Source organism: Schistocerca gregaria, chromosome X (assembly GCF_023897955.1).
Source record: "Schistocerca gregaria isolate iqSchGreg1 chromosome X, iqSchGreg1.2, whole genome shotgun sequence".
Lineage (NCBI taxonomy): Eukaryota > Metazoa > Arthropoda > Insecta > Orthoptera > Acrididae > Schistocerca > Schistocerca gregaria.
In genome coordinates, this window is record NC_064931.1 from 634903054 (window position 1) to 634919805 (window position 16752).

The 16752-nt window shown below is 38.4% G+C and overlaps 1 protein-coding gene across 7 annotated transcripts in view; it reads left to right on the forward strand.

Annotated features, from left to right (window-relative positions):
* The window catches only part of LOC126297938 (ecdysone-induced protein 74EF), an 844422-nt gene extending 831783 nt beyond the window's left edge, over positions 1-12639 (forward strand). For all 7 annotated transcript variants that reach the window (XM_049989256.1, XM_049989260.1, XM_049989262.1 and 4 more), the window contains 4 exons: positions 1595-1741; positions 9410-9664; positions 10210-10402; positions 10645-12639. In XM_049989256.1, coding sequence (XP_049845213.1) covers positions 1595-1741; positions 9410-9664; positions 10210-10402; positions 10645-10753 — 704 coding nt within the window. In that variant the 3' untranslated portion in view covers positions 10754-12639. The remainder of the gene's footprint in view (positions 1-1594; positions 1742-9409; positions 9665-10209; positions 10403-10644) is intronic.
* The last annotated feature ends 4113 nt before the right edge of the window (positions 12640-16752 follow it).

Sequence of the window (16752 nt, forward strand, 5' to 3'; positions counted from 1 at the left end):
GCTATTTTTTTGCTGGACTATCTACTACTTCATTATGTAGAATACCTGAACGCTCCTTTATTCACATTACGTGAACGGATTTATTTCATTTGTTAGCTTTCATTATTAATTCCACCACATCACAAACGCAGTTGTCAGCTTTCCACTTTTGATGCTCTAACTGCTCCGAAACACTTCTAGAGTCAGAATTAATCTTTGTTCCCTTTTTATGTTCGAAACGTAATTGCTCCTTCAATTTTGGTTACTTCTGCAGTGTAAGTGGTACTTAATTTAATGTTATTTTTTCTTAAATTAAAAAACTTATTAAAATCTTCTGAAAACCTTTTGGTAGCCGCATTAGCTGTTAGCAGTTCCTGTATTACAGGATCATACACAAGCGGTTTCGCGACGATTTAATCCCATCCTCGGGTGTATAAATTCAACTAACTTAACATTGGTTTGTTAAAATACACTACTGGCCATTAAAATTGCTACACCACGAAGATGACGTGCTACAGACGCGAAATTTAACCGACAGGAAGAAGATGCTGAGATTGGAAGTGTGTACTCGTCATCGCAATACTGGCGTATCACCCGGCGTGATGGTATAGGGTGCCATTGTTTACACGTCTCGGTCACCTCTTGTTCGCATTGACGGCACTCTGAGCAGTGGACGTTACCTTTCAGATGTGTTGCTCTACCCTTCATTCGATCCCTGAGAAACCCTACATTTCAGAAGGATAATGCACGACCGCATGTTGCAGGTCCTTGAAAACGTCTGGTCAATGGTGGGCGAGCAAATGGCTCGTCCCAATACGCCAGTCACTACTCTTGATGAACTGTGGTATCTTATTGAAGCTGCATGGGCAGCTGTACCTGTACACGCCATCCAAGCTCTGTTTGACTCAATGTCCAAGCGTATCAAGGCCGTTATTACGGCCAGAGGTGGTTGTCCTGGGTACTGATTTCTCAGGATCTATGCACCCAAATTGCGTGAAAATGCAATCACATGTCAGTTATAGTGTAATATATTTGTTCAATGGATACCCGTTTATCATGTGCATTTCTTCTTGGTGTAGCAATTTTAATGGCCAGTAGTGTACTTCGGATGGCATTCCAATTGCCAAAACCACCTATATTGGATAGTTACAAAATGAAACACCAAAAATTCCACTGGGTACCAGATGTAGGCGGAGTACACGAGCACTGTGAGCTGGGGGTGCGGAGCAGCCCAGTTGACGTCAATTTGGCTGCTAGGTGGCCTGGCCTTCCTGCTTCGGGCATAGTTACATATCCGCCATATGGCTTTTGCGGGCATGTGTTGGTTTTCCATCACTAGTCCACGCCACGGATCACAGTGCTCCTGTACACTGCCTGTCCCTGCTACCCACTGGAATTTTTGATGTTTCGTCTTGTAACCGTCGAATGTAGTTCGTTCTGCCAATTCGGACCCCATCCGCTAGTTGGGAGAGCGTGTATTTTAACGAACCACTATTAAAGTAGTTATATGTATAAAGCCGAGGATGTGATTAAATAATCCCCAAACCGTAAAATCACGTTATTTGAAAGAATGTGATAAATATGGGCCCTCCGTACAATGTTTGTGGTGTCGCAGGTCCGGCGAGGACGCCGGAGAGCCCGGGCCCTGCCTATGCGCACCCGCACGCACACCCGCACGGCTTCCTGGCGCCGTACTACCAGCCGGCGCACAGGCCGCCGCCCCCGCCGCCACCGCACCACCACTACCCCGCAAGGAGTCCTGGTGAGTACTTGCCTCTCGTCTCCCTCCCTCCTCCCGGTGTCTCAAAACAACCTATTTGTAATACGTTTTTATTCGGTCACTTTCTTGTCTGTCGGTTCGTTACAAATTTTGCAATCGATTTTAAACTGACTTTCCGATAAGGTAAAGAATTGAAATCTTCAACATGGCTCAGAACTGGATGACAGTGCAACATTAACTTGCTTTCTTGGATTGGTGGCGCTGAGCACTATGGGACTTAATATCTGAGGTCATCACTCCCCTAGAACTTAAAACTACTTAAACCTAACTAACCTAATGACACAACAGACATCCACGCCCGAGGCAGAATTCGAACATACGACCTCAGTGGTCGCGCAGTTCCAGACTGAAGCGCCTAGAACTGGTCGGCCACACCCTTCAAGAGAGGAGGAGATGTGTGCAATACATGTGACATATGTGTGCACGGCTGAAGCCATGGGTAAAAAGCTAGTTTATGTATGAAGAATTATTCACATAAAAAATATAATCGCATCAGAATGTTTAAAATCCATTGAGAACTTCACACACACAAGACTGAAAAGCAGAAAACAATTACTTAAATAAAACTAATTTTGTAATATAACACGTTTTTAAATCAGACTAAAAAGTATAAAATAACTTCTCCTAGTCCTGTACAGATTCTTAACGCCATAGAGGTAGTCCTGAAAACTGCCGGCCGCGGTGGCCATGCGGTTCTAGGCGCTGCAGTCCGGAACCGCGGGACTGCTACGGTCGCAGGTTCGGATCCTCCCTCGGGCATGGATTTGTGTGATGTCCTTAGGTTTAAGTAGTTCTAAGTTCTAGGGGACTGATGACCTAAGATGTTAAGTCCCATAGTGCTCAGAACCATTTGAACCAGTCCTGAAAATTTGCGCTTGTGAATTTTTAATAGGTATAACGAAAAACTTTGCCACATGCACTAGGTAATATTTGGGAAATGAACTATTTGTGCATAAATTATCTACTGCAAGTGCCCCATGTTTTAGTTATAAATCTTAAAAGTATTGCCATAGCTATTAAAATCCTCACAAGCATAAATTTCCATAACTATCTGTATGGGTTTAGGACTCCTTATGGGGCTAGGAGAAATTATTTTATACTCTTAAGTCCGATTCATTGAAAATGTAGTTTATTAAAAATTTATTTTTATTTAAATAATTATTTTTCTGTAACAGCATAATTTGTCATACCCCCGGGTTTGCCATAAAGAGGTAATTGGAACAATTTTCATTGTCTTAAGAACATAGACTGCTGTCACCACCAACGGTTTGGCGCCTGCATGTATGTATAAAATATTTTCCGTATTATCGATGCGTGAGATTGGAATATTTAAATCGAACGTTTCTGAGGTGAGGAGACTAGAAATCAAACGTTCAGATTGCATTCAGATTTTTAGAGGATAGCGATGCCGAGATCCTGTTATGCAACTTGGGATGCTATTTGAAGATATATTAGCACTTTCGTCGGGAAGAACCGGGTAAATGGTTCGTGTAAAAGACTGCGGATCTTGATCTAACTGTCCGTTTCAGCATCTTGAGAATGCCTGAATTATTCCGTAACACGTCAAACGTAAATCAATTCTCCCTTCTCAGCGACCTCACTGTCGATAAATTTTACAGTACAATGATAAAACCACAATGAAGGGCAACGAGACTCAAAATTGCTTACTGTCAGGAAGTTAAGCCAAGAGAAAATACAGCATTTTAAAACTGTGGATTATGTTTAGACAGCTGAATTGTTGTCAGCATTCCTCATTAAGGATCGATGACATTTTATGCTGTTACAGCCGTAAAGTTTTCGATATAATTCACACCGTAGTGTTGTTAGCACAAGAGTGATTTCTGTGTCACCGGGCACAGTAATTCTCGAAGTAACTATTCCGAATACCTCGTAACCGGTGGTGTAGTTTTGGGACTCTGCAAAGGGTTGTAGATACCTTACTGTCAATTCGCCATTCAATTTGTCCATAATATCACTATTCTAGTACAATTCAGTCTCCATCTTTTGCAGGCACTTCTCCCTAAGGCAGAGCGTGCTTTCTCGTACCTGTAGCGCAAAGGGGCCGTATTAACCTTCTGTATCCGAACGCAGATTGGTCCCCTCGTTGCAGGTTTCCCGCGCGAGATAAATGTCCCACTACGAGAAATAGCGACTTGTTTTATAGTTCCTTCCAGTATATGCGCTTCCCCGTAACCATAAAATTTCCGCATATGTGTTTTGAGAAGCACAACCACGACACTGCGTTTCTTCTGTATGTGCTCAAGAACTGTAAACATAACTGAGTAGGCTAATATATGGCGCACTTTTGCGATAAGATTCGACGTCCACCTCCGATGACTGTAGTTAAAATACAATTTCGAAGTGAGCACCTTAAAATCTTTTCACTCCCATTCGAACAACACAACAGTCGATATTGCGCAGTCTCATTCCGAAATTCGCTTGAAATTTTCATCCCAACTACGCGTGGCCGCTTTTGGATCCATGTTTCGTAGCTTTTTTAGTGTGAGAAAATTGATTTTTAGTGTCGAGAAGATGTTCAAAGCAAATTTGAACCACCCTTACGTCAGTTATTATGATCCAGTTCAGTATTCAAAATTCGCTTGTGTCATCTTTCGTCGTCGTTGCAGTAATTCTATACAAGATGTAATCACATACCATTTTTCTTCTAAACAATTGAGAACTGAATATTATAGTTGTGCAACAGGTTGGATATTTGCGTAACTATCTACGACTGCACTGCACATATCAGTATATGTTATCAAAGAGAACAACATCGACTTGTAATGACTTCATTGCATACTGTTCCCTGTAGATGAAAATGGAAGCTGATTACTCCCTGGAAACAAGGCTAAAATTTTTTTACTGCAACAAAGTCAATTCAATAAAAAACGCAGCATTTTAAAACTGCGGATTATGTTTACATAGCTGAATTTTGGTAGTAATTTAGCTTCTGATTTCTGTTGCCGAGCGACAGAAGTAATGGCATCATGGTTAGTTATTGGTTTCCACATACGTGCGTAAACTCCAGTTTTCGAAATTTGGATTAATTTGCCCTGGAAAAAGTGATTCTTTCAATTGCCTTCCACCTACCGATACTGCAAATATCATAAAGGAAGGGAGGCTGCTACTTTTATAATACGTGAAGTTACCGCTAAGTGACTTGGGAACATTCAGATATTAACAAATTTGCCTCTATAATCACACTCTAAACTTCCCCGTCGTCCGAATGGGTTTGAAAAAACAAATATTTGTAGGAGAAGTCGATTTATGTTCTAGCAAATTTAGTCTTTTTCTCTGAAAAAGAGCTCGTAACTTCTTTTTTGCACGAGCACTTTGCCTGTTTGAAAATAGAAATGGACTCACAGGCCAGAAAAGAAAACGGCAGTAATGAACAGGACATCATATAATAAGATAATTGTCGTTGGGCCTTAGGCTCCACTTACACGCTTCTCTTCGAACAGCTCTTTATCGCATTCAAGATATTAGTCATTTGGTCTATTTCAGATTTTTCTCTCTTAACGAAGTAGTTTCCTATTATAGTTTGGGAGATCTCAACTGTTTGTAACGATTGCAGAGTTATTTTAATTAAATTTAAGAATAACCACGACATTAACTCTCTTTCCCCTGTTGACTTACCAGTCATCAGACAGTTAATTTTTAATGAAACAGTCAAACGGTGAAATAATTTGACCAGTCACGTGTCATGTTTTCGTTTACCTCTGCGTCTGATAAAATACATGTCCTCAGTACGTTTTGTTTGTCTTGTACTTACTGCTCAACCTCGAATATCGTCTCTGTGATTATTTTTAAGCTAGAAGCTGAAAGGAATATGGTCCACTGTTTTCAAATAGTCGGTACTTAACCGAATTATCTCTCTGATGGTTACAAGATGCATCCACAACTCGTAATTCATTATTGTGTTAATCTCAGTACTAGTATCTCAAGGTGGCGTTATTTATTAATCAGTAATAATGGTTACTTTTGTCTGTTGTGGCTGAAAGTATACGTATTATTGAGCCTTTGGAGAGACAAGATGAAGTTCGAAAATGAGATAGCTTAGCGAACATACCAGGACCGGAATAAATCAAACGTGTACTACGTGAGTAGACAATTTTGGGAAATCAGTACATTACCGATTTCTGGGTATATGAGGCTGATGACTATACTCTAGTGTTCTAAAGCTTTCCTTGGAAGATGACGAACTCACACTGTGTTGTTAGTCACTTTTAGTATTTGTCAACCATGAAAAATAAATTTGTTTCTGGTCGATAAATCTGCCTGGTATATTTTTTCTGTAAATTCAAATTTTTACGTACCGTACATGGTACCTCGATTTGCAAAAACTGAAGCATGGCTTGGTCTATATGACTGTGCTTATGAACACACCGGTATGCCGGAATCTTTTAAGATTTTTCTTCGCTTAGTGCAACTTTTATTTATCTGCACTAAAGACAGTGTTACGTAAGGCCAGAGCCTTGGCCTTGGCTCCGTATTTATAACCGTGACCTTCAGCTGGCTCAGAAAGTCAGTGTGTCGTTGAACCGGCTACCATCACTTTCGCTCTGCTTCCCCCTTCGAAGTATGTGTGCCATCCAGCGAAGTTCAAGGCGACTGATGAAACGATGTTTATGAAGCTATAAAAAAAAAGGTTTTGTCAGAAATATGATAGATATTGCTAGAATTGCGAATAACACAGAGAGTATACCGTCGAAATTACTCTACAAAAGAGCTGCTCGCCAATGATTTGACGTAGGTCTGTAGAGCAGGATCCTGTTCGACCTCTCCGCTCATTGGCTCTAGCCGCCAGCCAATAGCGGCGCACTTCCGCCAGTACGAAGCACACTTCAAAAAGATGATCTCAGCCCACTGCCCTGAAAGGTGTTCCCTAAGGATTTCAGTGCATCAGTAAGCAAATTTTACTCAGTACTGCTTTGTGAAAACGTTTGCTTCGCATTAAAGTTTAGCTTTCACTGTGAAGAATTAACCACCTGCGTTTTGTTTGATTACAGTGCTTTCTAAGTAATCGGTGCTTGAGCATGAAGTTACACCTGTGCCTTTTTAAGAACTCTTCTACGTGTCGCTTAACCAAGACTTTGAAGATTACCTTTGTTTATCGTATTAAGATTTAAATAAAATTCAGTATATTCCAAGCCTCAGAGCATTTGCAAAAATGGATGAAATCACCGAATGAATTACCGGTAGCTGTACTGTCGATGTAGAGACGATTCACCCACACTTACAACGATCTAATTCTCTTGTACCTTTAAGGTAGCCTAATTTACTCGTGTTCAGTAGTTTGAAGGACAATGCAAATACTCTATATCGGACAACTGCACATCTCAGTCAGGTAAGCGTGCGAAGGAAACTGTTAGAAAGTTAGAGAACGCGGAGCTGGCTGGTAACCTACTTGGGGCCCAGTGAAACTCTAATGCGCGTTGCCTTGAGCTCGATCTTCTTCGCTGCCGTGCTGACCAGGAAGTCACACTTTCTTCACCTTCTCCTGGCCACGGGCACTCTCTTTGGGACTTTAACCAACGCATAATTGGATGGCTTTGTCAAATAATTAAATGGAAAAGTAAAGGGATATATAGCTAGAGTATCTGCATACCTGTGGAGCATCATACAGGGAAACTTTTTTTTGATATTGCAACTTTCAAGCAGATGAAGCTGTAGGCGGCCCTGAAAGAAAAAGAAAAAAACATGTTTAACAATGGAAATTGCACGGGATAAATATATATTTGTGGTGACATAGATTAATACTTTTCTCCTACTGTAACATTCTATTCACGGTAAAGTTTCGAAAACAATTTTTATTGTTGCAGTGAGTCTTTTGATGAGTGACACATTACATGCGCTTAACTGTAAGATTTTTGTTTTACACCGACTCAGCAAGGAGGTTAGTCGGAGGAATATAGTAATTATCTGGTAACAGTGATACATGTAAGTGACTAGAAAAAGTGTCACTATTTTTCTTTCCATTTTTTGTAGGAACTGCGTAACATATGCAAGCTAATTTGCTGAAATTAAAGAGCATAATTATATAATTTTAATTTCATTGTCACATTTTCCCTGTACTCAATATAAATACCGTAGGACTACTTTCAGCTGAGTGGAGCGCTGTGGGAAGTTTTATTGCCGTCTCTTTTAACTGCATGTGAAGCGTATTTGAGAGGGTCGAGGATCAAACTGAAGCAGGATGTACACCAGGCGGGACCTCTAGTGGCGGCCCACTGCACTAGACGGAGCTACTGACCGTATTCAAGGTCGAATCTTATCGACCGTCTGTAGTGTGGTCAGGATTGCTCGTCTGCGCGCCGTGTGCAAGAGTCGCCTACTTGCGGCATTCGCCTGCTGTGTTTCAGACGTTGCGGGAGCTACTAAGGATGTAATTAAAGCAAACGTCGAAAGCAACACTTACCCAGAAAAGAGCCGTTTGCGCCTTTTACATTGTTAGCCCACAACTGACGAGAAACAATAGGGGTGTAAAAATATCGCTTGTAAAAAAAGTATGAAAATAAACACTCAATTTTTTTTCTCTTTTTACGGCAAAAGCTGATAGCCAAACTATTTGTTGATTTAAGCTATGCGTTCTTATTACTTTTTTTTCTTTTGAGACTAAGTACTTTTTTTGTCTAAAAGGAGGAAATACATACGGAAATGTTTCATTGAGACTTGAAGATTTTTGCGATTATAGGATCAAGAGTTAAATGTGATTTATAAAGATTACCGCAAGTTCCAATATGTTCGGAACGATTTGTAAAAACAAAATCATTTGTCTTTGCCAACATTTCTCAGTAAAATATCGCCAGATAATATGCGTTTTCGATTAAGCAGATGAATAAGGTGCTTCAACAAGTGTGCCAATTCTGATCCCACAATACAAAAACAGAAATTAGAAAATAAGACATAACCAGATCATAAGAAATGTGACTACAATGCGTAATTATGACTTAACGACAATTCTGATTAGTGTCTAAATGTCAACTAGTTGAATACCTAGCTATTTTTTCTTAATTGCCAGTGTAGTAGTAAACAGGTCCAACACACACACACAGTTTTCGAATACAAGGCCCAAGGTATATATACATTTAAATATGAGTTTTTTATTTCACTTGGGACACACTGCTGGGAATAATTGAACTTCCGAAGAAGGAGTTCCCAGTCATCAAATGAGCATTTACATCCTTCAGTTCTCTGCAAAATATCACCCTGCTACCACCATACAGCACACCCACATCCCATGGCAGATTCATAATACCCTATCCATTGTTAGTCTCCAGCTTGTAGAAAATAATAATAAACATGGTTTGCCCTTTTGTAAGTGCAGAATTTTATACTTGTTTGTACAAAACAGAAAATAACAGTAACCCTAAATTTCTGTTTCTGCAAAAAGACAAAACCAGTTTGTTAATCATAACTCCGTGTAACATTTGTTCTAGTGGCATGTAAAGGCGAATCATTTGAAAATTGTGTAACTATGTCTGCTGAAACATTGAATTTACGAGAAATACTTTTTTAATACATCTGAAAAACAGTGCTAATAATTTTTTTAGTTGTCATCAGCTCTAGTCACTTTACACTTACAAGTGATACATATAATACAACGTACTAATACCAAAGTAATAACAACATGGTCTTTCTTCTCCACAGCGGATGGATACGGTGGCTATTTACCTGGCCCTTCGCCAGCCTACCACTCGCACCCACAGTTCGCCACCCCACCTCTGCCATCAGCCTCGACTGTGGGAGTGACATCAGCTATTCCTACTTCAGTCATACAGGCTGCGTCCTCATCAGTGAGTGATGATGTCTATATGTTGGAGCTCAGTTTTCAAGGTCGAGGGAAGAAACGGCCCAAGAAACTTCGCACTGAGCCAGGAAGTGTCAAAAGGAAGAGCCGTGAAGGTGAGAACAATTTCTAAATGAGAGAGAGAGAGAGAGTGTGTTTGATGACTCTCATCATAGAGGTTAAGATATACCAGTAGGTGTAGTGAATGCATTTCTGAAGTGAAATAAGAATATGTAAAGAATCATCACCAAAATTTATCATTCTGCACAAACTCATGATTTAAGTGACTAGAACAGTAAAAGGAAACACAGAAATCATCCATGATTTTCTTGTATGACCAATTTTGTTGTTTCTCTTTATTCATTTATATGATGTTTCAATTTTTGTTTCATTCATTGTCCACTGATTTGTAAATCTCACTTTATTAATGTTCAAGTATATGTATTAATGTATTTTACATTTAACAGAAAAGCTGTGTACTGACAAATGGTTTTATTTAGATGTAATGAAGAAGAAAGTCTTTTATATCCTATCACCTACAAAGAAATATCTGCAAATATATTTATGCTGAAGCACTTCTCACATTCAAGTCTTGATAAACCATCTAAACAACAAATGCATTTACTGAAAGTAACATTTTCTCTATTTGTTTTTCTTGCAGGCTCCACTACGTACCTGTGGGAGTTCTTGCTCAAGTTGCTCCAAGATCGAGATTACTGCCCGCGCTACATTAAGTGGACGAACAGGGAAAAGGGTGTGTTTAAGTTAGTTGACTCCAAGGCTGTATCTCGCCTGTGGGGGCTGCACAAGAACAAGCCTGATATGAACTACGAAACAATGGGGCGAGCCTTGAGGTTAGTTATTCAGAAAATTGAAATATTTATAATAAAACTTTAGCTTCCACAAAGTAATGTAACTCAAATTACTGTAGCAGAATGCCTGTACTAATTATAAGCAAAATAAATTAAGTAGAGGAAAATGTGTTACATAGAGTACTGAAAGCCAACATTTAAAGGTTTGTAATTTAGTTTTACATATGTTATCCAGTGTAATACAGAAATATTAACTGTCACCACTGCATATATTTATCTTACAGGTATTATTACCAGAGGGGCATCCTGGCAAAAGTTGATGGCCAGCGACTCGTCTACCAGTTTGTTGATGTTCCCAAGGACATAGTGGAGATTGACTGTACGGGAGCGTGACCAGTTGGACTGTATATACAGAGTAACTTAATGTGATTCGGAATTATTTTTCTGCTGGACATCTTCTGTGATGATATGCAGGATAGCTACAAATATTTTCAGTGAATGAAAAGTGAGGAATTGTTTGTAATTATTTTTGAAAAGATCTCAGGAACAGTGCTGGTGGTGTAAAGTACCCTATTTTTATAAGTGTTTGGTGCTGGGAGTCACCTTTGGTTAGGACAGTAATGCTGTCACCCAAGAAGAGGTCCAATTGTACTCCAAGATTAATTTATGAAGCTCTTTGTTCAGCATCTCTGAGAGATATGTTACCTTCACTCTATACTCTGCAGTGAAGTGAAATATGGCATGCAATGGCATACTCATGAAACTCTTTAAGAACTGTAAAATATAAAGATACGTTAAACAACATCTTATTATGTTCATAATCACACAAATAACAATTCACATGAACCTTCATTTGTGATTTTTAAATAAATGTTAATGACAGACTGAAGCATAACTATGTGCATGTATTTTGAATAGATTTTAAAAAATCTAAAAAGAAAGTCTGCTGTCTGTGTGTGTGCAACCTCTGCTTATTGTGTGCAACAGACTAAGTACTGCTGTGTAAAATATTTATTTGTATAGCCTCAGCAGCTGTGGGGCTTATGTGTAAACTGTCATGATTTTGAAACTCATCTGTGTGCTGTACATATAAATGTATATCTTCACGATTCAATTGCACAGTGGTTCTGCAGGCAACCAGTATACAATGACAAGTATTATTGTGTAATATGCAGCCTTTCAGGACATGACTATAATATTAGAGCTTTTGTACTTAAATTTCTTCTTCATTTTTTGAGAGCACTCGTTCCATGCTGCATAATATCAGTTTCCTCAGACTAGATGACTTTCACATATTTGAAATAATATTTAAAAATTGATGTCATAATCATTTCTAATTTATTCCTTCATACTGAAAATAAATGTGGAACAATATTAAATGTGTCTGTGTTTCATCTGTGTTAAATGCATAGTATAATGAATGGTAATAAATACATCTTTTTAATTCATGTGCTGTCTGAAATATTTAAAAACTCTGTCTTTATAGTAATTTGATGTCTTTTTCTGAAACTACATGTTCGGTGTTGTATCAAAAGATTGTGTGATGTGAAGAATGTATCAATTAGATGTGTATTTAACAGTTTACAGTAGTACTGTTATACAAATATTTTAAAACTTGTTCAACACATGTTTTGGCTGTTTAAGGTTTTTGGACAGTACGTTTCAGTGTTACATCAGTTTGAAATTGCTTAAAGGGTCTGAGGGAAAATGGCAGAGCTGATTGCTATTGCTGTACAATTTGATACTCATAAGTGCAGCTGTCTCCTGGTGTGGAGAAAGTCTTCTGAGAGAAATGAGTTAACTCAGTGTTTGATTCTCCACTGATTAACACAGTCTCATAGAACATATTTAATTTCAGCTAGATTTTGTATGTGTCATAAGCTTTATTGCCAAGACATGAAATGTCAGTACGTGCCCCGTAACTTTTTGTTCCTTTAACATTTTCCATAATTTGCAATATGATCTATTTAAGAAAACTGACGTATTTTCTTTGTCGTTGTTCTTTGTTTTCCTTTTTTAACATATATGCCAATATGATGGTTCGAACACATCATAAATCATAATTAATACCCGGTGTTTTGTAGAATTAAGTCTCACTGTGTATGTTTCTTACTGAAATTTTAAAAGATGCAAGGAGTGGATAAAAGTCTTCACAGGAAAAATTATTTTGCATAGTTCCTTTTAGCAAGCACATGTATACTGTTACATGTGAAAATATTCAGGACATTTCTAGTTTTGAATACAAATATCACTAATATTCTAAATAAAAAAGATCAAAATGGAAACTACAAACTGGAATAAAGATGGATAAAAAGAGAGTCAGTAATCATTATTGTATTAACGGAAATCTTACACAGTCTACAAGGTAACCAAAGCTGAGTTGAGAAAGCAGTGAGAGTCATCTTAAGTTACACACAATCTTGTTTAAGGGGAAGCAAAATACAGAATGTGAAAACAAAATTACATGTCTCTTCTTTAAATTACTTGTGTTGTATAAGGCTAGGGGTTCTGAACCACTAGTTTTGGCTCTCTCTTGTCAACCAAACTACTTTAAAAGAGATTTTTTGCTTTGGCAAGTTCAGAAATATGTGGTAAGAGTGCTCCCCCCTCTGTTTCTCCCATCTAACAGAAAATTTCCCCAATAAACTGTCTTCTTTTATCCATTTTTGTAAATGGTTTGTAGTTCCGGTAAATACTCTGCTGTGTCAGAGGGTGTGCAATGAAACTGGTCATTGTTAGATTGTGAATACAGCAGTGATAAAATATTTGCTCAGTATCCTGTACGTCCACTCCTTTATTGCCAGTGGCAAGTGACTGACTGCGATACTAGTGTAATGTTAATAGGCCAGAGCAGTTTCTTTTCTAAATTGCACTGTTGCAGTTTTTTGATTTTATATTTTTCATGGAATTCAGAATCTCCGTGGGATCTAAATTTGCGTCCATTGAAATTGTGATGTTTTGGAAATGAAACTTCATTCTAACTTCCAACATTATCTCTCTCATATATTGATAATGAATTAAAATGCATATTTTATTTGGACTGTCCAAGAGCTAATAATTTCACACACTACCCAGCGCACTTGGGAATATATAAAAAGTCAGTGTTACAAAATAGCAAATTGTTTCTCAGCTCTTCTTGTCATACACTGTATATGATATCCTTACAATGTTCCTGTATTCTTAATTCTTATTTTGTAAGGATTTGAAGACAGAGACATTGTAGCAAATTTTATAAAGATCTGAAAATTCCCATAAGTGAAGCTGTTGTAGTATGGGCATTTTTTTCTCTCCAGCACATAAAGAAAAGATTAGATATCCTGAAAGAATATCTGATATACTACTGCATGATGAGAGACGTAATATGTACAAAGGATTATCATAATTAATAAATGTTTGGTGATATTTTCTTATACATTTGTGCATTGTAAATAAAGTTACAGATTTGCAACAAATGCATCTTTATGTGAAATGTAGAATGTATTCTATAATATATAAATATATATATATAAATATATATATGTATGTTGTACTCAAGTTACGGAGTTTAAATGGAGACTTTTACATAAAGTGAAATAAATGTTTTACCAGACAATGTTTCAATGTTTCAAATGTGTGCAAAAACATAAGTTCACTTATGTAAACATAATGTTCAAGGATGTCACAGCACAAACATTAACAGTATATAGAAGAAATTCATGTTGGGCATTGTCTGAACTATACTGCAAATGAGCATTAAATGAGAAAATACATATTTCACAATCCCAATTTAAATGTGGACACACAAACTATCAATTCATTTTTCTATCCAATGGCGCTATATTACTTTCATTTCATCAGATGCCAGATATATTTCCTAGCTATTTTAGGTCAGCTAAAAAATGGCTTCAAAAGCCCATTGTCTACCAGATGCAGTGCTTTGTGTAGCTTGAGCATTATTTTCCGTATGGGATTTCTTTTTCTTGTAGATCATTCTCTCTAAATGTTACCAGAATGTCGCATATGTTGTTATGACTGCACACAAAAAAAAAACCACACACAATTTTTTCTTGCTGCAATGATCATCATTGGAGATGACATCACATTAGTACTGGACTTCAAATTCCAGCTTTGAAGATAACTGAAATACTCATATTCCAATTTAGAGAACTTTCACAATGACATGAGGCGCTTGTCAAGTTACTGTAGATACTATGAGGTGCCGAGATGCTGTAGCTGCTGGAGAAAGACCTTTAGCTGTGATATAAACCTTTATTGAGATTTAAAAGACCACATTAAAGAAATAGAATTCAGACATATATCACAAAGATAACTTATTTTTACACATGACAAACACTAAACAAAATTATTATTCTGTTTATGTAGTTACATATACGACACAACAAATAATGATTGAATGCAATCTGACATACCACAGCCGTTATGGTTCTGGCAGGACATCAACTTAAGTTTTTAATATGATTCATCCTGACAGTGTGGAACATAAATGTATTTACCTGATGACATAATTAGCTATATACAGAGTGTTTCAAAAATGACCGGTATATTTGAAACGGCAATACAAACTAAATGAGCAGCGATAGAAATACACCGTTTGTTGCAATATGCTTGGGACAACAGTACATTTTCAGGCAGACAAACTTTCGAAATTACAGTAGTTAAAATTGTCAACAACAGATGGCGCTGCAGTCTGGGAAACTCTATAGTACGATATTTTCCACATATCCACCATGCGTAGCAATAATATGGCGTAGTCTCTGAATGAAATTACCCGAAACCTTTGACAACGTGTCTGGCGGAATGGCTTCACATGCAGATGAGATGTACTGCTTCAGCTGTTCAATTGTTTCTGGATTCTGGCGGTACACCTGGTCTTTCAAGTGTCACCACAGAAAGAAGTCACAGGGGTTCATGTCTGGCGAATAGGGAGGCCAATCCACACCGCCTCCTGTATGTTTCGGATAGCCCAAAGCAATCACACAATCATCGAAATATTCATTCAGGAAATTAAAGACGTTGGCTGTGCGATGTGACCGGGCACCATCTTGCATAAACCACGAGGTGTTCACAGGATCGTCTAAGGCAGTTTGTACCGCCACAAATTCACGATGAATGTCCAGATAGCGTGATGCAGTAATCGTTTCGGATCTGAAAAATGGGCCAATGATTCCTTTGGAAGAAATGGCGGCTCAGACCAGTACTTTTTGAGGATGCAGGGACGATGGGACTGCAACATGGGGCTTTTTGGTTCCCCATATGCGCCAGTTCTGTTTATTGACGAAGCCGTCCAGGTAAAAATAAGCTTCATCAGTAAACCAAATGCTGCCCACATGCATATCGCCATCATCAATCCTGTGCACTATATCGTTAGCGAATGTCTCTCGTGCAGCAATGGTAGCGGCGCGGAGGGGTTGCCGCGTTGGAATTTGTATGGATAGAGGTGTAAACTATGGCGCATGAGACGATACGTGGACGTTGGCGTCATTTGGACCGCAGCTGCAACATGGCGAACGGAAACCCGAGGCCGCTGTTGGATCACCTGCTGCACTAGCTGCGCGTTGCCCTCTGTGGTTGCCGTACGCGGTCGCCCTACCTTTCCAGCACGTTCATCCGTCACATTCCCAGTCCGTTGAAATTTTTCAAACAGATCCTTTATTGTATCGCTTTTCGGTCCTTTGGTTACATTAAACCTCTGTTGAAAACTTTGTCGTGTTGGAACAACACTGTGTTCTAGGCGGTGGAATTCCAACACCAGAAAAATCCTCTGTTCTAAGGAATAAACCATGTTGTCCACAGCACACTTGCACGTTGTGAACAGCACATGCCTACAGCAGAAAGACGACGTACAGAATGGCGCACCCAGCGACTGCGTTGTCTTCTATCTCTTTCACATCACTTGCAGCGCCATCTGTTGTTGAAAATTGTAACTACTGTAATTTCGGAAGTTTGTCCGCCTGAAAATGTACTGTTGTCCCAAGCATATTGCAACAAACGGTGTATTTCTATTGCTGCTCGTTTAGTTTTTATTGCCGTTTCAAATATACCGGTCATTTTTGAAACACCCTGTATATGCTGTGACTCAAAGTGACTGGGGTTGGTCCTTAACAATTATCCAAGGTATATTCAAATACACAATGATGTCTTTCTTCAATTCCAGTGTGAATTCACCGAGGGAAAATTGCTATCCATAGGTATACCTTTTCTTAATTGAACATCCACATCCTCCTGCTAGATCTGCAACAGTCTAGAGTTATGGGATGACATCATAATAGATTTACTTTTTATTTGATAAAAATTAACAACCTATAGTGAGCATGGTTTAGGAAAAAGACTATTTTCATTCTTGGAAGCATTTACAATAAGTGCATAATTTTGAGTAATTCCACTTAATATGT